This window comes from Metarhizium album (genome assembly GCF_000804445.1).
Source record: "Metarhizium album ARSEF 1941 chromosome Unknown scaffold_1, whole genome shotgun sequence".
NCBI classification, from domain to species: Eukaryota; Fungi; Ascomycota; class Sordariomycetes; order Hypocreales; family Clavicipitaceae; genus Metarhizium; species Metarhizium album.
Window position 1 is genome coordinate 3,734,180 of NW_024467575.1, and position 26,183 is coordinate 3,760,362.

Below are 26,183 nucleotides of genomic sequence, written 5' to 3' on the forward strand. Positions count from 1 at the left end.
CTGCTAAACTGGAGCAACGTTGGCATTGGACGACGCTCAGTGAGCCGCGAGCCTGCGCATAAAGTTTGAATATGTCTACTCTCCGTAAACTGGGCGCGTGCGATACTTGTAGAGAGCAAGGTAGTTGAAGCAGGCGCCTGCATTTTGTGCGTGGCGAGGATGTAGAATATTTCAACGTTGTTCTTTCATGCCAATGTTGGTTTTTCTCTCTTGCCATGGTTTCCCGTTTCCCACGCAGCCGAGCAAATGATTGGTCGTGTATTGACCACAAGCAGCAGCACCGAAGTGGGTCCGTTTTAAGAGCTCGCGGGAAGGAGCGCGTCAGAAGTCGCGGAATTTCTGGGTCGGCGCGGCAAGTCAACCGTCTCAATCGAGCTGCTTCATCCCACAAGGTCGCTCCAATTTCAAAGTTGACACAGGCAGAGACGGAAGAACCTCGAGCAGCCACCAGAAAATCTGCACACTTATGTGCCATCGGGATCCGATATCACGCCACAATCATGGGTATCAAGCAGCTCTTCCAGATCATCAAGGAGGAAGCTCCCGAGGCGATCAAGGAGGGGGAGATCAAAAACCATTTTGGTCGAAAAGTAGCCATTGTATGTTCACCTACCAACCTTTGCTGCCCTCCCGTCTCTTTTGCAAGGCAGCTTTTTTCTTTTTCTTCTTTGTGTGCGACTCACATTACGGGACAGGATGCCTCAATGAGCATATACAGTTTCCTCATTGCCGTGCGCTCCGATGGACAACAGCTCATGAATGACAGCGGCGAGACGACATCTCACCTCATGGGAATGTTTTACCGCACATTACGAATGGTCGACAACGGCATCAAGCCGCTCTACGTGTTCGACGGCGCCCCCCCGAAGCTCAAGTCTGGCGAGTTGGCGAAGCGGTTCCAGCGCAAGCAGGAAGCTACAGAAGGCTTGGAGGAAGCCAAGGAGACGGGCACGGCCGAGGATGTAGAAAAGTTTTCGAGGCGAACTGTGCGCGTGACGAGAGAGCACAATGCCGAATGCCAGCGGCTTTTGAAGCTCATGGGTGTTCCCTTCATCATTGCGCCCACGGAAGCCGAGGCGCAATGTGCGGTTCTGGCGAGGGCCGGCAAAGTATATGCTGCAGCCAGCGAAGACATGGATACTTTGTGCTTCAATACCCCTATTTTGCTCAGGCATCTCACTTTCAGTGAGCAGCGGAAGGAGCCCATTCAGGAAATCCATCTCGACAAGGTCCTGGAGGGTTTGAACATGGAGAGATCCCAGGTGGGTTTACTTCCCCTGCTTTCAGACCGGACACTGGGTTACTGCGATGAGACTCTGATCGACTAACGCAAGTTCCGCGATTTGAAAAAAACAGTTTGTCGACTTGTGCATTCTCCTCGGCTGCGACTACCTTGACCCGGTTCCGAAAATCGGCCCCACGACAGCTTTGAAGCTCATTCGCGAGCACGGAACGCTTGAGAAGGTGGTGGACGCTATTGAGAGAGACTCGAAGAAGAAGTACACGCTGCCAGAAGACTGGCCCTACAAGGATGCACGGGACTTGTTCTTTGAACCCGACGTCCGCAAAGCAGATGATCCACTGTGTGATTTCAAGTGGGACAAACCCGATGTCGACGGACTCGTTGCATTCCTTGTCACGGAAAAGGGGTTTTCCGAGGACAGAGTACGTGGTGCGGCTGCTCGCTTGGAAAAGAATCTCAAGACATCACAACAAGCACGACTGGAGGGTTTTTTTAAACCGATTCCGAAGACGGATGAGGAAAAGGCTGCTCACAAGAGGAAACTGGACGAGAAGCATGAGGAGAAAAAGAAGAAGCTGAAGCAGGACAAGAAGGACAAGGCTGCTCAAAAAGCGAAGCCTCGAGGAACGGCGTAGAGCATGGGCACGTGTGGTCTAGGTATGGGAGCAGCAGACCGTCTCTTCGCAAGGCTTGGCTGGGGAAGATATGCGGGATTCGGAGTTTTATAGGCATGTCTGCATTAGGGACCGAGAATACTAGGGATGAGAATACTGGGGCTAGCTGGGGCGTCTGCTTTGCTGATTCAATCAATCACAAGTCTGGAGTGCCGTGGTCAGTTGCTGGTGCTCGAGTCTGCATGGCGCACGTCCCGCAAGTGCCTCGGTCGAGCCGGAAGGCGGGCCCAACCTGGATGCAGTGTCCAATCAGCAGTGGCTGAATTCAAACCGCCATTTCCCCACACCGCAAATACGCGGCCGAGGGGAAGGGCAAGCTCCCGAGTCTGACTGACACCGCACCACACCACACCACACCGGCCTTGACGGACGTGGCATGTGATTGTGGAATGGCCGACTTGTTGGATTTAAGGGCCTTTGTGCGGCCTTTGACGCCATTTCTCTCTTCTTCCTTTTATCCGCAAAGCTTCACCCAAGCAGCTAGCCCATCATGTCCAAGGTCTTTACGACGAGCGACGTTGCGTCGCACAACAAGGGCGATGACATGTACATCATTGTCGACGGAGACGTCTATGATATCACCAAGTTCCAGGACGACCATCCCGGTACGTTTTAATTCCTTGTGCTGTTTTATCTTTAAAATTTGCCTCTCCTGTCCTCGCTAACCTCGTCGACGTGCCACTTCACAGGCGGCAAGAAGATTCTCCAGCGAGTCGCAGGCAAGGATGCCTCCAAAATCTTCTGGAAATACCACAACGAGGGCATCCTGAAAAAGTACAAGGGTAAGCTGCAGGTCGGCTCGCTCGACACCAAGCCCAAGCCTGTGCCCAAGGCCGAGCCCAAGCCTGCTGCTGCGGCGCAGGCTCCCAAGAAGGCCGCCAGCCCCAGTTCCAGCGATGAGCAGTCCGAGCCTCTGGAGCCCTTTGGGGCCATGATCCCCTTTGCCGACCCCTCATGGTACCAGGGCAACTTCTCGCCTTACTTCAACGAGACTCATGCCGCCCTGCGTGCCGAAGTCCGCGAGTGGATGGAGAACGAGATTGAGCCCAACGTCACTGAGTGGGAAGAGGCTAAGCGCGTCCCCGAGGACATCTACAAGGAGATGGGCCGCCGTGGCTATCTTGCCGGTCTCTTGGGCGTCGAGTACCCGACCGAGTATTTTCCCAACGGGGTCAAGTCGGTCCCTGCGGAGAAGTGGGATCTCTTCCACGAGATGCTGTTGACCGACGAGCTGTCGCGTGCCGGCTCTGGCGGTTTCGTCTGGAACTTGATTGGTGGCTTCGGCATCGGCTGCCCTCCCGTCGTGAAATTCGGTTCTCAGGCGCTCAAGGACCGCATTATACCCGGCATTCTCGCCGGCGACAAGCGCGTCTGCCTGGCCATTACTGAGCCCGACGCGGGCAGTGATGTCGCCAACCTGACTTGCGAGGCCAAGCTCAGCGAAGACGGCAAGCACTTCATCGTCAACGGCGAGAAGAAGTGGATTACCAACGGCATCTGGGCCGACTACTTCACCACGGCCGTGCGGACCGGCGGTCAAGGCATGAACGGCGTCAGCCTGCTGCTCATTGAGCGCGGCCCCGGTGTCAGCACCCGTCGCATGGACTGCCAGGGCGTCTGGTCCTCCGGGACCACCTACATCAACTTTGAGGACGTAAAGGTCCCTGTCGAGAACCTGCTCGGCAAGAAGGACAAGGGCTTCGGTGTCATCATGACCAACTTCAACCACGAGCGCATAGGCATCATTATCCAGTGCCTTCGCTTCTCGCGCGTCTGCTTCGAGGAGTCCGTCAAGTACGCAAACAAGCGTCACACTTTTGGCAAGAAGCTCATCGATCACCCCGTCATCCGTATGAAGCTCGCACACATGGCTCGCCAGATTGAGGCCTCCTACAACTGGCTCGAGAACATGATTTACCAGTGCCAGAAGATGGGTGAGCGCGAGGCCATGCTGCGTCTCGGTGGGCCCATCGCTGGTCTCAAGGCCCAAGCCACTGTGACCTTTGAGTTCTGCGCTCGTGAGGCTTCGCAGATTTTTGGTGGCCTGTCGTACTCGCGAGGTGGACAGGGCGGCAAGGTCGAGAGGTTATATAGGGATGTTAGGGCGTATGCTATTCCCGGTGGTAGCGAGGAGATTATGCTGGATCTCAGTATGAGACAGTCTATGAAGGTGGCTCAGATTATGGGTATGAAGTTGTAAGAGTTGATGCGGGGGGTGGCATGTGGCTTATTTAAACAGGGAGCATGTGAGGATAATAGGATGCATCCAATGTGTATGAGTTCATGGGAAGGGATTTGCGGCCTATTCTTTTTTCTTGTTCAGAAATAAACAAATACAAGTACACCTTGAATACCGGCTTGGCGTAGGGGTTGGTGACGGAGATAAATGAAGCAAATGAGAGATTTTTTAGAAGAGCTTTCGCTCCAAAATGGATCATCATGACGGCTGGGAGGTGTTTGCTGCCCCAAAGATGAGCTCACGTCATCTCGCAGCCCGAGCGACTTGCAGACTACTAGCGGCGATGTATTTGCGCATTGTGGAAAGGAACAAAAACGAAAACTCTTACAAGGCAAAAAGCTGAAATACTTGACCCCATTATGGACACACAGTTTGGCGAGTCAGGGGGCGAGGCAGGTGGTTTCGGTTCCTGAGGACCCCGCAATCACGTGACGAGAAAAGCTGCACCGCTCGTGCCGCACATCGCCATCCGTTTGCCTGTTGAAACTGGACTTTTGGAGCTTGACCACACTTCACCTGCACTTCCAACGACGACGACATCCGCTCGCACAAACAAGGGCCTCCCGCCGCAATTTCGACGAAAGACACACAACAAGCACAAAGACCCAGCACCAGTGCGGTGGCAGCCCAGCGTCAGGCCACCTGAAATATCTTTTGGTCCTCATCTTGCCGAGGGTCTTTCCTCCCCACAGCATCTTGACTACACTTGCCTCACTCCCAGACTTCTTCGTCAGCCCGCACTAGGGAACGAACCGGCCGCGAATCGAAAACAACGTCAGAAGGGCCCCTTCTTCGCGGCAGTCTTCTTTCCAGTAGCCAATCCGCATCTCAGCCTCCGTCTCGTAGTCCAGTCCTGGACTCGGTGTTCCATCTTATTCTCATTCTACATTTATTTTTTATTTTTTTTTATTTTCCTTTTCCCAAAATGACGGATCAGCTGGTAGATCAGCTGCGAAGCACACAAATCAGGTCCGTCTCTTTCTCTTGCACAATGCAGAAAGCTTTTGAATAAACCGCACGGACGTGTTCTACGCATTTGTATCGATTCTCCTTGGCTGCTGTTGCTGACTTTCAATGTAGCGATGGCATTCCCGTACAGACGGATGATTGGAAGAAGAACCTGAAGCTCCCTGCCAAGGATAAAAGACACCAGACAGAGGTATGCACATGACGGCCAGTCGGCGTTTTTCTCTTGCACCAGAATCTCCCCACATTGTTGGTTCTGTTTGGGCTAAAGAGGACTGTCCTCCCTTCCTTTTTCCTTCCAGGACGTTACGAAAACAAAAGGACTAGAATTCGAAAATTTTGCATTAAAGCGCGACCTCCTCATGGGCATTTTCGAGGCTGGTTTCGAAAAGCCCTCTCCTATTCAAGAAGAAGCTATCCCCGTTGCCCTGACCGGCCGGGACATACTGGCCAGAGCCAAGAACGGCACTGGCAAAACCGCCGCCTTTGTCATTCCTGCCCTGGAACGCATCAATCCCAAGGTCTCCAAAATCCAATGTCTCATCCTTGTCCCCACTCGCGAGCTTGCCATGCAGACGTCACAGGTTTGCAAGACTCTCGGCAAGCACTTGGGCATCAATGTCATGGTCACCACTGGCGGTACCGGTCTGCGTGATGATATCCTGCGTCTACAGGATCCTGTCCACATCATCGTCGGCACTCCTGGGCGTATCCTCGATTTGGCAGGAAAGAGTGTTGCCGATCTCAGCGAATGCCCCATGTTCATCATGGACGAGGCCGACAAGCTTCTGTCTATTGAATTCACCCCCGTCATCGAGCAGCTCCTGCAGTTTCACCCCAAGGATCGCCAGGTCATGCTGTTTTCCGCCACCTTCCCTCTGTCTGTCAAGGACTTCTCTGATAAGAACATGATCTCCCCTTACGAAATTAACCTCATGGACGAACTCACCCTCCGAGGCATCACTCAATACTACGCTTTCGTGGAGGAGAAGCAGAAGGTCCACTGCCTAAACACTCTCTTCTCCAAGCTTCAGATCAACCAGTCCATCATATTCTGCAACTCAACCAACCGCGTCGAGCTCCTCGCCAAGAAAATCACCGAACTGGGTTATTCTTGTTTCTACAGTCATGCTAGAATGCAGCAGCAAGCTCGCAATCGCGTCTTTCATGATTTCCGCAACGGCGTTTGCCGAAACCTTGTGTGCTCCGATCTTCTCACCCGTGGCATCGACATCCAGGCTGTCAATGTCGTCATCAACTTTGATTTCCCCAAAAACGCTGAAACATACCTCCACCGAATTGGTCGATCGGGCCGCTATGGTCACCTTGGTTTGGCTATTAACCTGATCAACTGGGACGACCGCTTCAACCTTTACAACATCGAGAGAGACTTGGGGACCGAAATTCAGCCCATCCCCCCCAGCATCGACAAGAGCCTTTACGTGTACGAGAATCCTGAATCTATTCCTCGACCGATTTCCAATCTTTCCAAGGACGCCCAGCCACAGCAACCAGGCGCTCCCCAGCAGTCCCTCGCTCAGCAACCACAGGGCAACTGGCAGAGCCAGAACGGCCACCACAACAACCCGTACGGTCGCGGACGTGGACGGGGTCGCGGTTACCGAGCACGAGGCGGTGCCGCCGGTGGCGGTCGAGGTCGCGGCCAGCCTCGTGAAGTTCAATCATGATATAATTTATCAAGCCCGCAAGTATTCTGAACAATTGTGGGCAATTATGAGAGGGTTGGGGAGCATAAAGTTGCCGAAGTCATTTTCTGATGAATCTTGTTTCTTGTCCAAGTAGGAGTAGTAGGGACGAGCAGAAGGCCGGACACATCTGTTGGATTGTACATTATTTGCACTTTTTTTTCTTGGCGAATCGGGCAGAACGGCGAACCGGATTTGATTGCTACTGGCCAAAAAACCCTTGCGGGTTGGCCGTTAAGCAAATGTTTTCTTCTTCATCCCCTATTAGCGTGCGTTTATGTGCGCAGCTCTGGGAAGAACGGTCCACGGAGACAACAGCACTCCTGAAGGAGGCTTTTGTCGTTGGTCATTTCTCTTTCTCTTTTCTATTTTCACTGGCACCGATTTGCATTGGTGCGGGCGATGTTTTTGGTCTTTTGACGTGTGGTGATGACCCTCGGGTTAGCTTCTCGATACATCATGTCTGCCGGCAGATTTCATGCCATGCCACGGCGGAGCATGATTCATACAAAACGAAACAGCTTTTCAGAAACACAAGGGGAATGGCAGTCACATGTCATGAACACAGATATCTCACGCGCTGTATTCGAGCTGTTGGCGTAGCTATTGCATTGGCACGGTGTTTCAGCTACGAGGGCACGGCGGAGAGGCGCATCAGGTTTTATTACTCGACTTTTTGTTTTTCCTTATCCTTGCTCTGGAGTTGGAGGGCTAAAGTGACTTTGCACCCGGGTCACACACAGGCGGGTTGGATGGACGACGGCCTCGTGAGGCCGAGGCTGGGGTGATGATACACACCACTGGATGACTGTTACGGTTATGAACAGGCTCGGTTTCGTTTGGGTGAGATGCCCTCGGCAGAAGGTAGAGATACAGGTGTGACCAAGCTGGTTGGTGTCACATCTCGGCGGTTGGATGGGACTCCTTTTTTTTTTGGTTTCTTTCATCACACCTACGACGATGTGAGGCGAAAGGTATGTTGGTCGCGTGTGAAGGCGACATGGGGGGCTGCTCTCAGGCAACCGACATGGTGGAAGGACAAGCTTTCGACACCGAGTCTGAAGGGTCAGCGGCGGGATGGGAGAACGACAAAGATGGGGTCATTGAAAATTTTGATAAAAAAATAGCTTTCGGGACAAAAGCTGGATGGCTGGGTATCTCCGAATCAGGCTGGTGAACAGCGGCCCAGTTGGATTGGACGGTTTGTTTCCAGCGAGGACTGATGGGGTAGACAGTTTGTCTGAGCAGTAATGGGAAACCAAGTCTTGTCCCGACCTGATGGCGTCGACCGTTGACCGTGGACCGTGGACCGTGGACCGTGGACCGTTGACGGTTCGTGGAGTGGAGTGAAAGGCACAACGGGCATTCGCGTGTTTGCGTATTCGGGGATTCATGCTTCCCACGCTCGACAAGTACAATCAATCAATCAGTCAGTCAATCAATGTAGGCAACATCACCAAGGTCCTTCGATCAAAGGCTCGCCTGACCCGCGCGCCGTGCACACCAGCACAAACGGCGCGCAGGCGAGCAGGCCGCGAGGGCAGACCGAAGAACCACAGGCGCGAGGGGATCAAACCCCCCCCTTTCGCGACGTTTCGTCTTCGGATGAAATGAGAGCCAAGTGAAGTGGCACGGGGGAGAAGGGTGGTCCTGGTCCAGTGGCCCAACTGTAGTCCGAATAGAGTCGCGGCCATCCTTGGGCCTCGGAACTCTGCTTTGCTTCTTTTTCCTCGACGGTGCGCGCCGCGCTGCCCGAGGAGGCTCGTCCGATCGAGAAGGGCGTGGCGTGGCGTGCTCCTGGACGATGCCACTTTGGGAAGGGCGAGGCAGAGCGTGGCAGAGAGATGCAGAGCAAGGCAGAGCAAGGCAGAGCGCGACTCGGGGGTGTTTGAAGACATCTAGAGGGACACGATGCGCAACCGTGTCTTTTTTTTTTTGAATTTTTGAATTTTTTGAATTCTTTTTTTCCGAGGCACGCTGGCGTGGAGCGGTGATGACTGAGACAGCCGTGGGTGCTGATTCCTGAACATGGGCGCTGTCACACCAGAAAACGGGTACGATCTTGTGCGGCAAGCCACCTTGTGCCACGCGACAGGAGCTACGGGGCGTGGTGAAACTGTTGTGAGATTGAAATGCAGTCCTGGCTCTAAACACGCTATGATATAACTACGAGATGTGACCCCTCCGAGAAGAACCCGTCCGCGGTGGAATCTATGCCAATCAGAAAGGAAGAGAAAAGCAAAGAAGCCAGGAAGAAAGGAAGAGAAAGGGAAAAGAGTACGATACAGAGCCCAGTGACCCAAGAGCTATTTCATCTGGCCTCGCAATGCATCAACCTCCCTCTGCAAAGCGTCCAGATCCGCCAGGATGTCCGCGCTCTTGCTCGGATCGGCGACGTACGATTCGCTGCTGGCGTTCCGCGCGTCCGTGTTGGGACTATTCCCGCAGTGTCGTGGCGGAGGGGGCGGGGGCGGAACGCCGTCGCGAGATTTGTTCTCCGAGGAGACTCGCCGGCTTGGTGCATCGACGCCGGTCACGCTGGGCGGTCGGCGGCCGGAAGGCTGGCGCGCTGGCGGGGGAGGCGGTGCGGGTGAGGCTTTGCTGGGAGTTGGGCCGTCGTGTGAGCATCGAGAGGCGTCTTGTACTTGGTCCGTGGAGGAGGATGCCAGTATGGCGCTGGCGGATGTCGTGCTCGTCGACGAGGTTCCCGTCTGTCTGGGAGTGGCATGGGGTCGTCGAGGCGGAGGGGGCGCCGGAGCAGGTCCGGTTGAGCGGGTGTTGTCCGATCTGTTGGGCATGCCGTCCGGGGACGTCCGTTGCGGAGGAGCCTCGTTGTCGTGGGATTTGCTGTCTGTCCTTGCGTGGCCGCGCGGCGGAGGTGGTGCCGGCGCTGGCCTTTTTGTGCCCGAGACAATCGGGTTGGAGTCGGTTTGCGGTCCAGCATCTGCTTCTCCCCCCGCCACGTTTGGGGCTTCGGGACTGGGTGGTGGTGGTTCGTCGTGGTCCATGCTTATCCCTGCTGGCAACGTTGTTGTAATCCCATCATCCTCCATTACATCTTGCAATTCTGGCTGCTTGAGTGACTTCCCGTGTCTGGAGCTTGGTGGAGGCGGCGGCGCCTTCTTGTCCCTGCTCAGGGGTTGTGATGGCACAATACGTGTCTTTGATTCTTCCTGGTCCTCATTCTCGTCTGAGGAGTCCACCGAGCTCTCTGGGTACGCGTGGTTCCTGGCCGTCGCATCCGTCTGGGTCGTAGATGGCATGTTCTTGATAGCTTCCTCCTCGGCATCTGTTGGTGCAGGGAAAGTATCATGACCCGCATCTCCCGTCATGAGCAGCCTCTTGAACGAATCAACGTTCAAGGACTTGCGGCCCTCGTTGGCAGCTTTCAGTGCCTCTCCTTCCTCTTTGCTCTCCCTTTGCGGGTCCCTGGGGCTGGTCGTGTCCTGTAGCGTCTTGTTGAACGGATTCGTGGGGATGCCGCCGGATCTTCCGTCCTGCTGCTGGAGCGGATGCTGGTATTTGCCCGGCGGTGGAGTGGTAATGCCCTCGCCATCGCTCTCGTCCGTCAGGGCACCATTGAACGGATCAAAGCTCGGTAGATAATTGGAATTACTGTAGGCGTCGTCAGATGGCGGCACCGGCTTGAACGGCCACTCGGGAGAATCGGGTGACAGCGGCGGCGGCGAGAGCACCCGGACCCTTTTCGTGGGCTTGCTCTTCCTGTTACCGGCCTGGACGTCTTCGCTGCGCATGCTCGACCTGGGCGAGCTAGCTCGGGCCGTGTCGATGGTTCCAAGAGCCTTTTTACGAAACGGGTTGGAGGACATGATGTCGTCTTGCGGGCGAACGGTTTGGTTTCGCAACACTGAGGTGGGAAATAAATTTAAAGGTGACGTGCGTGCTTGTAAGAGCAACTGAGTCGTTGGCAAGATGCAAACCACGTTTCAGGAAAGGCGGGCTCAGGGCCAAGATGACATGGAAGCCAGCATTTCGGAGTGGGCGTCTTTCTTTTTTCTTTTTTCCTTTCTTTTTCTTCTCCAGTATATGCCCGTCTCGTTTCTCTCGTGAATTTTCCGATGTCGTCCCCCTCCCCCAGTGGCGGGCGATCCTGGCGTGGCTGCGGGAATGGTATGGTCGAAGGAGGAATGACCGAGGTGGCCCGTTCGTATCGAGGGTGAGGATTCTAGGAGCTCTGGTTCGGACAAGAAACGAAGCTGGCACCTTAGCGCAAATCAGCAAGGTGACCTTGGGCAGCACGTACAAGTGCAAGGGGAAGACACCAAAAAAAAAAACGAACCGTTGCGGCAATGACGTGGTTCTGCACGGCAGCGACCGGATCAATCGGCTGGGGCGTGATGACTCTGACGAGGGAGCTTCCAGGCTCCAGATGTCGAGCCGTCAATGACCTGTCGCCAGACAACCAGCGACGGAGCCTATTCGAGCTCGGCGATGAGCGCTTGTGCGGCGATGTCTTGGTGTATGGCGCTGTGAGCATCCACGCATGACAGCTCTGGGAGCTGCCGTGTAATAATAGACTGTAGCAACTCTGTAAGTTAACTGATCTCTGGTCTCCGTGTCCTTGTCGGGCTTATCGACAGCCACTCTGCACCCACCGTGTCGAGTGCGGGGCCAGGCAGAGACGACATAGACGTGCCTGGCTCAGTCACAGGCGCCCATAATTACGTGCATAAAATACCGAGTACTCCGTACGGAGGGACTACCTCAGCACTTGCGACGTTGTGATGCCTCCCCCGTTAGACATGGCCCACCTCGCTAAGCCAATAACCAGAACTAGTTTCTACTACCGCGGACTGGCCCCACCCAAGTGGCGCTCGTCTCTGTCAGCCAGTAAGCCCCACGCTTCTGTGCGCCGTTCCTGGCCTCACCTAAGAATAAAGTATGGAGTACCCAAGTACTTAAGTGCCTACCTACCTAGGTACTTGAGTAGGTGGTTTGACGTTGTGAAATTCGCACCAGGCCTAGGGTAGCTGCCCCAAGGCATCGTCATCACCCAGTAGTACTGCAAAAAAAAAAGGGCAACGTGTGAAGAATGTGTAAAAATAAAATGAGAAAGAAAGAAAGAAAGAGAGAAAGGGAGAGGGAGAGAGATAGGGGGCAAGTATACGACACACGGAGTCATCATCACTTGACTGACCAGAATATGGTGTACAATTCATGCGTCGACTTAGTGGAGTCATCGGTGACCCAGCACCCAATTGCCAAAATAGGACCACACACGTCACGTGACCCCCACGTCGCCAACGTGTAAACAAAACCCACCCCCCCAATTTCCAACGCACCGCGTCGCAATCTTCCGCCTCGCCACTCCTAGCGGATGCGCCCAGCAAAAACAAACAAAAAAAAAAGCTCAGTACCGAGTAGGCCGTTGCACGATTCACATCAGAGTCCATTTATGTGTTTCCCTTCCTCCCGCACTGAGCCTTGTGGTATATAATTACACGTAGCGCCATCCTGCAGACAAAGCTAAAACACCCAGTCACTAGCAGCGACCTTGGGTAAGTAACAATAAAATAAAATACCATCGCGTGAGGAAAACCAATGCCGAGTTCTCCCTCCGTATTTCTCGTACCCAAAACGTCGAGAACTGCACCAACACAGATTCGACATTCAGAGTAGTTCCAAACACAACGAGAATAAAAGCAAAACAAAAGCATGGCTGCTTCCCGATTTGGGCGACGAGGCTCTTCTCAGTTGACGCATGAAATTCTTCGTCCTTTTCTTCTCAGCAACCGAATATCCCACACGCAAATGCCTCTGCCTCCATGTCCTGCGCCGTGTGTGCGCGTATCAAAACAAGCCATATTGTCCCTGCCGCTCCCGCCCAAAACAGTAATATTCCCGTGAACCTGCCCCTCCCAAGTCGTGACCTTAAACAAACAAAACATACTGAACAAAATACCATAACGCCGTAGTCCAGTCATTAATCAAGAAAGTGCACATGGCCACAAATGAAAACCGCTGGCCTATGCCTTGGCGGCGGCCTTCTTAGGAGTTGCCTTCTTTGGTGCAGCAGCTTTCTTAGCAGCGGGCTTTGTGGTCTTGGCGACCCGACCAGTTTTGGTCTTGGTCAAGGCGGCGTCCTTGTCAGCCTGGGAGACGGGTTAGAACTCAACACACACCGGGACAGCATCTCTTCGGCGCAAACAAAAACGTACCTTAGCAGCCGGCTTCTTGGCAGTCGCAGCAGGCTTCTTTGGAGCGGCCTTCTTGGCGGCAGGGGCAGTCGCGGCCGGCTTCTTCTCACCGGCGGGCTTCTTGGGGGCGGGCTTCTTGGTGGTGGCCTTCTTGACAGCGGTCTCCTTCTTCGCAGCTGGCTTCTTAGGCTCAACCTTCTTCTTGGCTAGCTTGGTGCCGCCAGAGGGACCCTTGGGCTGGGCAAAGACGCCCTTCTCAACACCTCCCTTCAAGGCTTTGTTGAAGAGAGAGTCGAACATGTTGTCCGAGACATTTCCCAGATTGTTATTGGCTTTGACATACTTCTTCAGGGACTGACGGCTGGAGCCATTGCGATCTTTCAGCTACAGAGGTCAAGTCAGTAAGGCGAATTGATCATAATGCCGTCACCCGCTGGGCTGCTGCTGCAAGGAGGAGCCGTGATTCAGAGACGCGATTGTGAAACCATGAATCCAGGCCACCCACCCCGTCGTCTTCGTCATCAAGCCGTCGCCAAATACAACGCGCCCAAGGGTACATGGATGTCCAGACATACGTTGACGATGGCATCAGTGATCATGTCCTGGTGTGAATTAGCACGCGCGACTTCCCAGATGCTGTTTTCTTTTGTTTTGTTCTCGAGGAAAACAAAACCAGAACCAGGACCGACCGCGACTAACCTGGTAGGTGGCATGAGTGGACTTGGTCTTGGGGGCGGCAGCGCCTTCGGCCTTCTTGGGAGGCATCGTGATGAATGTGCCGGAAAATGGGAAATAAAGGTGTAAGTGAAGTTGTGAGAGCTGAGCCTTGTTTCGATCTGGAAACAATTTCACAATATGTATCTACACCGAGAGGATGGTAATCTTTGGGGGGAATCTAGTGAGAGCAGGGATAAATAGGAGCGATGCCATCGGGCGCGTTGAGGGGATGGGCCTTGTTTATATATCGGGCGGGGGGAGGAGCGCAATCAGTAGCTCTTTCCTCTGTCGCGCGCAGGAGGTCCAAGGTGCGGCGTGGGCAGCCAGCCCAGCCCAGTGGTTCTCTTCTTTCACCTGGGGGCGTGCGGCCAACAGCCAAGCCAACGGACAACCCACACCAGTGCTCCGTACTAGCAGTACTACTAGCAGTAGTGGGAGTGCACCGCACTCACACATGTTAAGCACCGACTTGCCTACTTACCTTAAGTAGGTCCCTACTTACTTAATAAGTACCTAGGTAGATAACGCACTAGGCACCAATGTACTTACCGGCACGGGGACACACGGGTTGGCTGGAGGAATATGACCGTGCGGAGCACGGAGCACGATAGAAGTAGTAATAACAACATTACTACTTTCCCACGGAGTGCTACTGCGAGTGCAAGGGCGAATCTGCCGAGAAAACGGGAACTGGCGCATCGCCCACCCCCCGAGCTTGAGCTTGCCTTGCCTTGTTTCGCGCCAGCTCGTTCCAATGTCCAATGTCCCGAGAACGGGTGCAATGGTGTGACGGCTCCAGGACTGGCTGAAGCGGACGAGAGGCAGGCGAGCAGGCCATCAGGCGGCGAGCCCTATTATCGTAAAGTACGGAGTACTAGTAGCACTATGCAGTCTGACACCCGTTGCATCCATCGCTGCACCCAGCGCCCAAGCTACCGTTCCCGGCCGGGGGGGGGGCCATGATCTTGACGCGCGACGTTGCGCCACAATGTCGAGACACTCGCCCGCGCTGTGGTACCGAGAACATAGGCCAGGTGGTGGCTGGTGATCAGCCCGAGTCATCTGGTTCTGTTCTTTCTTTAGCACTCGGTGCCATCGAGTGCTCAAGTGGCCCGCCAGAGCAGACCCCGCTTCCCTCTTATTAATTTGCCTCCTGTTTTACCTACTAGGTAAAACTTTTCTCCGGGGTCGTCGCGCAGCCCCGGCTCCTCAGCCACACCCTCGTACCCAACTACAAGTCCTCCCCAGGTCACGCCGCCTGCCCCTCTGCTCGTGGCGCGGCATGGCATGGCATGGGTCCTGTCACCTGGGAACATGCATGTTATGGCCTAAAGTAAAAATCGGCGCCATTTCTTTGAAAATAATACCTGTCCCGTGACCAATTTTCTGATTGGCCATCCTTGATCAACATCACCTCTTCGTCAGTCTACCCAAACTTCTGATCCGAGATGGGTTGAGGAGCGACCGCCCACCACCCTCTCGCCCCTTGAATTCTTTTCCTTTCGTCTCTTCCTTCTCCTCCCCCCACCTCCTTCGTAATTAATTCGCACCCTCCATTACGATTTCCATGAGTCATTTTTCCCACCCCCCCTTGCGACCGGTTGTATAATTGTTGCGCCATGTTTCCATTTGCTAACTTGGAAGCCGTCTTGACCTGAATCTCCAGCCCCGTCTTGATACTCGAGACGTCTTGAGCTGCTCAATGTCGCAATCTGGACTCTGCACTCCTTGCCGTGATGAATTATCGGCGTTTGTGCGTTGTGGATCGTCCGTCGCCATCAGGTGACGCTACTTTGCTGCCCAGTTCCGCGCGTCTATGCCGTAGACCGACAATTTGAGCAAATCCTTCCATGTGACTTTTTTTTCTTTCTTCTTTCTGCACTTCTCTGGGGCGTCGCGCTCAGATGGGCCATCTACACCGCCAAGCCATCGCCGCCTCTCGAGAGGAGCTTGTGTTGACGTGAAGCCATCTACACTCTTCGTCCTCGCCAACCAAATTGCCACGCCGTAGTCTTTGCAAGTGTGGAAAAATGCCGCCTTTGACGCCTTGTATCCGGCTGTCATCGCCATGCTCACATGCTTGGGGCGATTTTTGATCTAACTCGACCCTGTAGTCGGTTTTGCTGAGCGCATTCGTTTTGCGATGCGACCGAGACGCCACATTTCAACTGGGCGCACATCGCAACCAGTTTGCACTCTCGTGAAATCTTGTCTGAACATAATGCCATCCTCGATTCTCACTTGGAAAAGCTTGAAGCCAAGAGTATGCTTGTTTCCGTTTTCTTTGTTGTCGTGGCTGGGCATTTGCGGACACGCGCTCGTCGCGTCGGGCGGCCAGGATTTGCGTTGCGACCGCCCCCTCATTTATCCAGACAACGCGAGGAGGCAGCAACACGGGGGAGCCGAGTCTATTAAATACGGCCGGAAAACGATGAAACGACGTTTCCATCTACGTATTCATGCATTTTTTTGCCGGCCTAGGCCGCCCTGCTCTGGGAACTGGGCTGTCCGGCGGCGTTGCCTCGGATGCCACGATGGCCTCGGCGCGACTGACGCGGGGAGGATTCATTTGCGACACACCGCGTGACCGGGTGAGAGGGGAACAGGAAGAAATACAAACAACCACGCCAGCTCGCTGCGACAGCTTTTCCTTTGACGCAATCGAGCTCATGCCAGCATCGCCACTCGACGGCTTTCTGGTGGTTGTCCCGCGTAATCTCCCATTTACTACTGGCCTCGGCGCGCAGGAGCAACTTGGCATGCACTCGACTACGGATCTGTGTAGACATGGCCGACATGCCACCCTCGCGCTAAACCGAGGCGATTGCTGTTCAAACCCTTGAAAGACATTGTATGAACTGCGAAGAGGCCCAGGGGACAATAGTTGATGAGGATTCCCACCATGTAGAGCGGCTTCTTGCCGGTTTCCGAATCCCCATCCATGCGAAACGTATGCTTCTCAAGACCTTCACCGTCGATATAAAGCTGTGCCGTGGCGGCATTACCCTCTCAAAAGGTTGACTGTAAACCTGGAGCATGCAGCGCCGTGCGGTGCAAAACCACTCCGGCGAGCACGCACGCTCGCCATCAAAGCTGGGCTGTTGCGCTCACTCCGTGTCCTGCCACTGCCCTCGGGTTGCCTCGTCTCGACGACGTTGGGGCCACCCGACTTACACGCGGTGTCGTGGGTGAGGCCGGATCGGAGCGCATGTGACCGCACACGTGGACCGACGACCTGGCTCGGGACCCACGCTCTACTTACTAAGCAGACCCCGAAGTATTCTCCACCCCCCACAAGTCAGGACACAACAGCAACCCCGAATGCCGCCCGTAGTTACCCCGAGGCACACAGAGGAGACGCCAATCAGGAGCCCGGAGGCTTGGACCAAGTTGAAAAGAAGCCAGCCGCTTGCCTACGATCTCCAGGATTGACGTAGAATGATCGTAGACTGGCCGCTGCTCAAGGCAAAGAAGACGGAAGGAAGCTATTCCTCCGCGTCGATGCCCGAGAATTTTTCCCTTGTCGCTCTCCCTCTTTTTTTTTTTTTTTTTTTTTTATTTATTTGTCGTTGCTAGTGAATTAGCAAAATTAGTCCACTACAAAATTGTATTACACACTTCATTTACTCTGTACCCTTTTCTCCTCAGACATCTTGACTGCCGCTGGCTCCCCCATCTACATCTAGATTTCTGGATGCGAAACAGCTCTAGTATGTATATATATATAAGTATGAGGACATGGCTTGCCAGGAACCCGTGGCACGCTGACAAAATAAGGTGGAAAAGGGTCTGGTTGAAGCACCCAAGTTGGAAAGGACAGGTGTCAAGGTACCTACTAGGGACCTACCTAGGTATTTAGGTACCTAGGTAGGTACGTACATGCGGGCACCGAGTTCCGTGAAATACTCTTGTCAAAGTCATCCTAGCGGCCAAGTCCCTCTTTGACCACTGAAGACTAAGTAAGTGCGGTGGGTAACCGCTGCAGACCTCAGGCACTCAAGTACTCTGTACCCCACGCTGCCCTGCCCACCTGGGCGCCTGTACGCCGCCCTCGCGTCGGTGCACGTTTGCATTGAATACTCCAAGCACGTACTTAAGTACTCAAGTATCCGGGAAGTACCCTGCTTCTACTTACCTCCTATAGGTAAGTACTTAGTAGGTACCTACCTTGCCTGAAGCAGTCTGGTCTGGTGTCTGGTCCGAGATTCTGGTGGTCTGCTCAGCAGCACCTCAACAACTCGAGCTGCCATCTTCACGTCCACTCTCGATCTCCAGTCACCACCGGACCTCCTTTCCCTCGGCAGAGGCTTGCCTGAGCCGCCGTCCTCCTTCACCAGCGACAACACCGTTCCTCACCATGGCCGACTTTTCACAGTACCACGCCTTGGGCCAGGGCATCGCCGACCCCAACGATCCCAACCGCACCAATCCTCATCCTTCCCGTCACCAGCCCTACTCGCAACAGCCTCCTGGTTACGGATACGGAGCTACTGCTCCTGGCCCGTATGCTTCTCAACCACAACAACCATCACCGTCATCTTCCGGTGCTGCCTACCCGTCTCCCCACGGTCAACCTGACCAAGCCTTCCGGGGAGGCTTCGCACATGATGCGCCTGCATCTGTATCCGCCGCACCTGATCCCGGCCTCGCCTCGCAAATGGGCGCCCTGAACTTGGCTGATGGACATGCCACGATCCGCAAGAAGAAGAAAGACCGCCATGCCTACCACACAGTCGAGCCGACGGGCTCCTCCCAGGCATTCAATGGCATCGGACCTCCTGGCTCCAACCCGAACCAATTCATCCCTACCGCTGCTCCAGGAACCCCGAGTGCTCCAGCCTTCGGACCTCAAGCTCAGTTCGCCAGCCCCCAGGGCACTCCGCACATGATGAATGCTGGCCAGTTCTCAACTCCAGGGTATTTTGGCGCCGGCAACGGAAGTGCCGACGCTGCTGCCACAATCTCGACGTCGGGCCCATCCAAGGTCTCTCTCGAGGACATGCCGAGTGTGCCTGTGTCTCGCGACTCGGTTCAACCATACTTCCTAAAGAACGTCTATCCTACCTTTGAACGTCATGTGCCGCCCCCCGCGACCGTCTCCTTCGTCGCCTTCGACCAGGGCAACGCCTCCCCCAAATTCGCCCGGTTGACCTTGAACAATATCCCCGCCACCTCGGACGGGTTGCACGCCACCGGTCTTCCCCTTGGCCTTCTCTTGCAGCCTCTGGCACCCTTGCAGCCGGGCGAGGCAGAGATTCCTGTTCTCGATTTTGGCGATGCCGGCCCGCCACGATGCCGTCGATGCCGCGCCTACATCAACCCCTTCATGATGTTCCGATCCGGCGGCAACAAGTTTGTATGCAACTTGTGCACGCACCCCAACGACACACCTCCCGAATACTTCTGCGCCACGAGCCCGCAAGGTGTTCGTGTAGACCGAGACCAGCGACCCGAGTTACACCGAGGTACCGTCGAGTTTGTCGTGCCCAAGGAGTACTGGACCAGAGAACCAGTGGGCTTGCGCTGGCTGTTCCTCATCGATGTAACACAGGAATCATTCAACAAGGGCTTCTTGGAGACCTTTTGTGATGGCATCTTGGCTGCCATTTACGGAGGAGAGGACCAGGAAAAGGATGGGAATGGCGAGCCAAAGAGACGGCTCCCTGAAGGCGCCAAGGTTGGATTCGTCACCTATGATAAAGATATTCACTTTTACAACATGCATGTGAGTGTTTTTTTTTTTTTTTTTTTTTTTTTCTGCCTTGAAATTGGCCAAAAAGCGTTGCTAATATCGCCTAAGCCTGGTCTCGATCAGCCTCAAATGCTCATCATGCCGGATCTGGAGGACCCCTTCCTTCCTCTGGGCGAGGGTCTCTTTGTTGATCCGTACGAATCCAAGTCAATCATCACTTCACTCTTGACACGATTGCCTGAAATGTTCTCCAAAGTGAAGAACCCGGAACCTGCACTTCTTGCTACCCTGAACGGAGCTCTGGCGGCGCTAGAGAAGACTGGTGGTAAAATTGTTTGCTCCTGTTCTGCACTGCCCACCTGGGGTCCCGGCAGGCTTTTTATGCGTGATGACGGCAATCATCCCGGAGGAGAACTGGATAAAAAGCTCCACACGACTGAGCATCCTGCTTGGAAGAAGGTGGCAGAGAAGATGGCGGCCTCTGGCATCGGCGCCGATTTTTTCCTCGCTGCTCCTTCTGGCGGCTACCTCGACATTGCTACTATCGGTACGTTCTTCACTTGGGATGGGCTTTAGAGGTTAGGTGGATGACTGGCTAAACTCCCCCCCCTTTCTTCTTCCATCTAGGTCACGTTGCGGCTACTAGTGGCGGAGAGACGTTCTACTATCCCAACTTCATCGCCCCAAGAGACGGTCCCAAGTTGTCTGTCGAGATCAGTCGTACAGTGGCAAGAGAGACGGGTTTCCAAGCACTGATGAAGGTTCGATGCTCCAACGGCCTGCAGGTATCGGCATATCACGGCAACTTCGTCCAACATACTTTTGGGGCCGATCTGGAAATAGGCGTCATCGACTCGGACAAGGCCCTGGCAGTCTCGTTCAGCCACGATGGCAAGCTGGATTCCAAACTCGATGCCCATTTTCAATCCGCCCTGCTGTACACGACCGCTTCGGGCCAGCGCAGAGTTCGCTGCTCCAACGTTATTGCCAGCGTGAGCGAAACGTCTAAGGAAGCCGGCATGCGGGAGCAAGGCATCCGAGCGTGCATGAAGTTTGTTGATCAGGACGCAGTGATTGCGCTCTTGGCCAAGGAAGCGGGCACGAAACTCGCCACCTCGTCAAGCAATCTCAAGGACATTCGAAACTGGCTTTCCGAACGGACCATTGATGTTATGTCGTGCTATAGGAAACACTCGGCACAACAACACCCGGCCGGCCAGTTGGTGATGCCAGAGAGACTAAAGGAGTTCTGCATGTACATGCTAGGATTGGTAAAATGCAGAGCCTTCAAGGGCGGCATTGAGAATTCAGACAGGCGGGTCCATGAAATGCGCATGCTCCGTTCCATGGGCGCCTTGGAAATCAGCTTGTATCTCTACCCTCGCATGATCCCGCTCCACAACTTACAACCCGACGAAGGGTTCGCTGACCCGGAGACGGGCCACTTGAAAATGCCCCCTTCATTACGAGCGTCATTTTCGCGCATCGAGGCCGGCGGTGTGTATCTTGTTGACAACGGTCAGCAATGTCTCCTGTGGTTCCACTCTCAGACATCACCAAACCTCGTCGCCGACCTGTTTGGCGAGGACAAGGACTCTCTGAAGAGCCTAGATCCATACACATCATCACTACCCGTCCTGGACACCCACCTGAACGCACAAGTTCGCAACATTGTCGAGTTTCTCAAGACGGTGCGCGGCTCCAAAGGCCTAACCATCCAGCTCGCTCGACAAGGAATCGACGGTGCCGAGTTTGACTTTGCTCGTATGCTGGTAGAGGACCGCAACAACGAGGCACAAAATTATGTGGACTGGTTGGTCCACGTGCACAGGGGAGTGCAACTCGAGGTACGTTGTTGCTTGCAATGCCCCCCCCCCTTTTTCCTTTCTTTCCTTTGCCCTTTTCTCTCAGATGTAAAACAGCACCATTCTAACCATGCCATGCTTCCAGCTGAGCGGTCAACGTAAGAAAGAAAGCGAGACTGATTTAAATACCCTGTCCAACTTTACCGGACTCAGACCAACAATGTGGTAGTGGAAGAATCGTGATCAAAACAAGAAGGCGGCGATACGGGCACAGCCACCAAGCGGTGGGGAACATGAGCGGCCGTGTAACACGTACAATCATGGATGAAGAGGGGCTCCAAAAAGAAAAGAAGAGGGCAACAAAGGGAAAACCGGAAGGCTCGCATGTGTGTGTGGCTTAATTTTGACGACCTGAAAAAGGCGCAGAGCATCGGGAGCTACCGCATCATCAATCAACTGTTTTGGGTAGGCAGTTTACACGTTATCGTGTGCAACACAATGACAAAAACAAGACCAGTCATACAAGGTTGAGACAAGAAACGTCTTGCCAACGGGCGTGGACATGTTGCAACTCTTCTACACCTGCAGTACTCCGTAGGGAGGGATGCCATCTGACCTCGGGCTCTATTCTTTTTGTTGCCCCTTCAGCCAACTTTGACGCATCTTCTTCGCTGTGCGGGTTCGTTTCGGGATATTCAAGTGGCTCCTCGACCCTCGACGAGGTTGCCCTTCGCCTCGGCTGCCCTATGTGTTGTGTCATCTGCTTCCGCTTCGGGCTATTCCAAATCCCTCTCTCCCCTTCTCTACAAGTCGTTCGCGTGACCAGCAGCCAAGGCAGGCAGGCAAGCATCTTTGGGCCGCCGGCCACAAGGGCAACTTGATGGAGCAATTGTAGTACTCCGTATGCAGCAGCTGTGAGATGAGCACAAGGCACATGCATGGATGTGTATGCTTGTCTCGGAACTACAGCTGCAGCATCGGACCGCAAAGAGCCTATAATAAGTACGTGCTTGGACCGAGGCGCTGGAGATCGAGGATAGATCAGATGTATAACCAAGACATAGAGGGCATTATATGCCAAGTGACGAGTTTGATTACTGGACATGATTGATTGATTGAGTCCAACAGGCCTGCGGACTTGCCCAGGAGGACAAGCACATAGCCCGCAGCAAACAAAACAAAAGCAAGGAAAAGAAACAATGTTTCGGCCTCTGCACCGTCACATTGGGTTGGGAATGTCGGTTATTTCAGTTGGAGCCATGTGGTGGACGTGTTCAAAACGACCACCTCGAATTAATTGCGCCAACGCAGGACATGCTGCTGCCCAGAGACTGCCAGTGTCACATACTAACTAGTAGCACTCCGTAGGCTGACTTACATGCCCAAGGCCTCGCTCACAGCGGAGTGGATTGGCACTTTCAAGCATCTCCTCCCGGCGGAGACGTGGCCCAGCCCAAGTGACATCTGACGAGACACGAACCAGCAACATGGGCCGGGGGGAGGCAGAGGGGTGTGTGACCAGGTGTGGTATAATGTCTCAGGGATCACGACTGAAATGGACGAACATCAACGACGATGGCGGGCGTTTCTGACACTAGCTTCCAATCATGGCCCCGTGGCAACCGAATCACAGCGCAGTTACAAGGTGTCAGACGTAAGAGTCGAGTGAAAATCGGTCAACCGACCTTTTGGTATTGCAGAAATATGCAGAGGCGCGGTTTTGTGGGGACGGTGCATGTTTTGGATTATCTCTATTTGATAGTCTCGACGAGTTGATGTGAGCCTGACCAAGGGATCCGTCTGTGATGACGATTTGAACCTCACTTCCAGAGAGCCACGACCCACCACCGCGTTCGATGCGTCAAATGTGTGTTCCAGTTGACTGGGGGAAAAACAAAAATGTACTCCATGGTGAACTTGGACAAGTAACCAATCGTACAATCGTACTGCAAGCCGGCTGCATGCAGACAGAACAGGGTCTTGTTCCGTCATCACCATGAGCCTAACAACAAACCAACCACCATCAGGTGCACAGTGCTATCCAGAGTCGTTGGCGGGAGAAGAAAACGGGACAGAGAAAACGGAAAGGAAAGGGAGGCAAAGACGAACAAAAACAAAACGGGGTTGAACAGGACAGCCGTGTTCTTGGAATAGCATACGTGCAACGAAGCGCCACGCCGATGATGGAAAGCCAATCCTTCAAGGCTAAACAGTATCGACGGACAGAAGCACAGAGAGCTGATGGAGGACGACCAAGGGCCATTGAAGAGTCCAAATACCTGGGCGTGGCCAGTTATAACTGAAGTTCAATATTGGATGTACTGTCCGCGGTCCCGTCTCACTGTAGTCCTCTTGAGCGTGCGGAAGCTGCATTATGCGTTCTAATCCTTATTCAACTTGTAATCATGTCGAGACCATAGCGCGGATCTCTGGCAGAGAGAACACGCATGATCTCGGCATGACCAAAGGCCATCTGGAAAATAGTCATGTCTGTCCCCGAATTCGTAGAAGATCCTTGCGACAATCCGAGAGGGGCCGAAGCGTTGCCACGCGACTTGACCTTGCTGCTACCCCCTTTTTTCTCCTTCCGTGCCATCTCGTCCCGAATGAAGCGTGTGGTACTTTGCGAGGCGTCCTCAAAAGCAAAGACCACGTATGCAAACTGTCCCCGAACATCTGGGTCGAAGAGCAGTACGTCCCGCCAGATTTCAGCAACTTCCTGGGGCGGATTTCGACAGCTGTTACCAAGGCCAAAATCTCCCACAACGACTCGGTCATAGTTATTGTAGAGGCAGACGCGAAGGGCGCCGCGGATCTTTTCTCTCATCATGTCTCGTTCTTCTGCAAAGGAGTACATGGTCCCGTTCTCTTTCAACTTTGGCCAGCGAGTCGGGGGGACAGAAACAACTGGTAAGTCATACCAGCGCTCAAGTCTCTCGTAATTGTCATGAGGCCCTCGACAAACCACAACAGCATCGGAGAGAATGCCACCAGTGGACGGAATAGGATAATTCGATAGCACTTGTGTGTTTGGCCAAGGACTGCTCAGAGTTGCAGAAAGGTTGCTTCGACGACAGAGCTTCTCTTCATATCCGGAGCATCCCGTTTCCCAATCACCTCCGGGACGGCGCTCGTTGGCAGCACAGATGAAGGGAATCCTGACTCTAGAGCCTCCAACAGCCTCAGAGGCCCGACTGTCAGCCGCGGCATAAGAAATGGCAAGCATGACTGGGTCTCCAGCTTCTACCCGGAAAAAGGGGGGGTTGGTACTCAGGTGCCGGCGGGTAATGACGAGTTGGGAAGGCTGCCGGTACAGTATCGAGTACGGAGGAAACATCTCAGCGTAGTTGGCATTGATCAGTGGGATAAAGTTCCTCTTGGTGTCGGCTGCCACTTCTGACGGCTTTACCCGGCTGGATTTTGATCCCGGGGCCATGATGAGTGCTGATGCCCAGTTGGGATGGGCAAATATATATTTGTGGCAGAGATACGACGTTCAACTGTGCACATGTGTGAACTCGTAGCGAGTTGATACATGAACGAGTGAAGCCGATGTGCCAGACTTTATATGCTTACAATGCCGTCTTGCTTGGCGAGGCCTCGCTGATGGTGTAATGTCCAAACTATTCCGGGGAGTTGCCATATAGGGCCCAGTAGGAGGTTGATAAACGTGAGCGTGGCTCGACAAATTTGGGTGACACGGTGAATGAAAGATCTGAATCACTTGTTTGGAACACCTTCATCTAGAGGCGAGGAATGGAAGACATGACCTTGGCCAACAAACGAAGGACGAGACGAGCTTCGACGGCGGACAACAAAGAGCGACAGGTGGTTCCAGCCGGGCTTAAAACCACCATGGCCGCGTCGCTCGACTTGCCTAATTCTACGGTGGGGGGAGGGGGGGAGATGGTGTGTTTCCAGTAAAACATAAAGCGCTGGCAAAACCACGAGACCGAGGGTGCCAGAACTGCCAGCAGGCCAAGGGCCTAGGGGCTGCATTCGAAGCACGTAACAATACGGCGCGGCGGCATTGCTGTTTGCTGCGACTGTCGTAGGGGCAATTCGACTTGGTACATGGCAGCTGTAAGGACCCTCAGGTCTCCAAACAGGTGCAGACATCTCAGACACAGAGTCCCACGGAGATGGCATCCCCTCGCCTCTGTCTTGGTAAGTCCCAAGGTCCCAAGGGCCACATCGATGATGCGGGTGACAAGCGCATCGAGGGTAGCCGAGAATGAAGAACCAAGTAGCTGGACAAGGTGTGAGGGCTCAAGCGGATGGTTGCTAGGCGGTAAAGAGGAGGGCAACTTGTTTAGCAGTCCGATCTGTGGCACCTCGTCTCGCCTTTGTCCGACAAAATACTGTCATGGGCGCGGAGACATGGAGACTGAACAAGAATTTTTTGACTCCCATGTTGGCATGCGGTCTTCCTGTTCCATGGATGACCAAAGGGACCCAAGCCAAGCAAAGTGGCATTTGTTAATTGCCGATATCCAAGGGACTTGGCTCTGGCACGAAGGCGAGCGGCGGGCCAGATGTGTGGTCAGCCCAGCCAAGAAATGATCTGAGACATATTAAGACAGGAAGGAAGATAAACGACCAAGATAGGGCACGGCCGACTGATGACTGGACAGAAGGAAGGTCTTCACTTGGCAGCGGATTGCGAAAATGTGCTTCCTGCTCTGCACTCATGTTAGATACTCTGTACGCTATCACAAGGACGGTAACTTCCCGTGGCCGACGAGCTGACAAGTACCGTTCAGGGCGGAACCGTGGAAAGCTGGTCGGGATGGAATTTAAGTTACCATGACTTGTCATGGTGGAGAGGCACCAGAGAGGCCAGTAGGAAGAGGTTCGATAGCACCAGGATGTGATGAAGTCGCATCCTAGGCCCCTCGAGGCCGCTGGATCATACGCAGCAGGCCAATACAGAAGGTTCGTGTTCGCGAGCAGTGAGACAAGCGGGGGAGGTAGAAATTAGGC

At 54.1% G+C, this 26,183-nt stretch overlaps 7 protein-coding genes across 7 annotated transcripts; 4 read left to right on the forward strand and 3 right to left on the reverse strand.

Moving 5' to 3' along the window:
- Window positions 1–500: 500 nt before the first annotated feature.
- Window positions 501–1,878, forward strand: MAM_01077 (DNA-repair protein rad2; the record flags this gene model as incomplete). Its single annotated transcript, XM_040819876.1, has 3 exons — window positions 501–599; window positions 696–1,262; window positions 1,357–1,878. The coding sequence occupies 3 exons, from the start codon at window positions 501–503 to the stop codon at window positions 1,876–1,878; spliced, it is 1,188 nt and encodes a 395-aa protein (XP_040683141.1).
- Window positions 1,879–2,407: 529 nt separating this feature from the next.
- Window positions 2,408–4,117, forward strand: MAM_01078 (acyl-CoA dehydrogenase; the record flags this gene model as incomplete). The annotated part of the gene is made up of 2 exons (XM_040819877.1): window positions 2,408–2,522; window positions 2,607–4,117. The coding sequence occupies 2 exons, from the start codon at window positions 2,408–2,410 to the stop codon at window positions 4,115–4,117; spliced, it is 1,626 nt and encodes a 541-aa protein (XP_040683142.1).
- A 964-nt stretch (window positions 4,118–5,081) lies between these two features.
- Window positions 5,082–6,810, forward strand: MAM_01079 (ATP-dependent RNA helicase DHH1; the record flags this gene model as incomplete). The annotated part of the gene is made up of 3 exons (XM_040819878.1): window positions 5,082–5,125; window positions 5,237–5,315; window positions 5,425–6,810. The coding sequence occupies 3 exons, from the start codon at window positions 5,082–5,084 to the stop codon at window positions 6,808–6,810; spliced, it is 1,509 nt and encodes a 502-aa protein (XP_040683143.1).
- Window positions 6,811–9,134: 2,324 nt separating this feature from the next.
- On the reverse strand, window positions 9,135–10,658 carry MAM_01080 (uncharacterized protein; the record flags this gene model as incomplete). The annotated part of the gene is made up of 1 exon (XM_040819879.1): window positions 9,135–10,658. One exon carries the CDS (start codon window positions 10,656–10,658, stop codon window positions 9,135–9,137), a length of 1,524 nt encoding a protein of 507 aa, XP_040683144.1.
- A 2,157-nt stretch (window positions 10,659–12,815) lies between these two features.
- MAM_01081 (histone H1) lies at window positions 12,816–13,751 on the reverse strand (the record flags this gene model as incomplete). The annotated part of the gene is made up of 4 exons (XM_040819880.1): window positions 12,816–12,941; window positions 13,008–13,370; window positions 13,562–13,588; window positions 13,686–13,751. The coding sequence occupies 4 exons, from the start codon at window positions 13,749–13,751 to the stop codon at window positions 12,816–12,818; spliced, it is 582 nt and encodes a 193-aa protein (XP_040683145.1).
- Window positions 13,752–18,060: 4,309 nt separating this feature from the next.
- Window positions 18,061–21,443, forward strand: MAM_01082 (Sec23/Sec24 family protein; the record flags this gene model as incomplete). The annotated part of the gene is made up of 5 exons (XM_040819881.1): window positions 18,061–19,428; window positions 19,504–19,942; window positions 20,023–21,242; window positions 21,346–21,358; window positions 21,430–21,443. The coding sequence occupies 5 exons, from the start codon at window positions 18,061–18,063 to the stop codon at window positions 21,441–21,443; spliced, it is 3,054 nt and encodes a 1,017-aa protein (XP_040683146.1).
- A 2,149-nt stretch (window positions 21,444–23,592) lies between these two features.
- Window positions 23,593–24,636, reverse strand: MAM_01083 (uncharacterized protein; the record flags this gene model as incomplete). Its single annotated transcript, XM_040819882.1, has 1 exon — window positions 23,593–24,636. One exon carries the CDS (start codon window positions 24,634–24,636, stop codon window positions 23,593–23,595), a length of 1,044 nt encoding a protein of 347 aa, XP_040683147.1.
- Window positions 24,637–26,183: the final 1,547 nt, after the last annotated feature.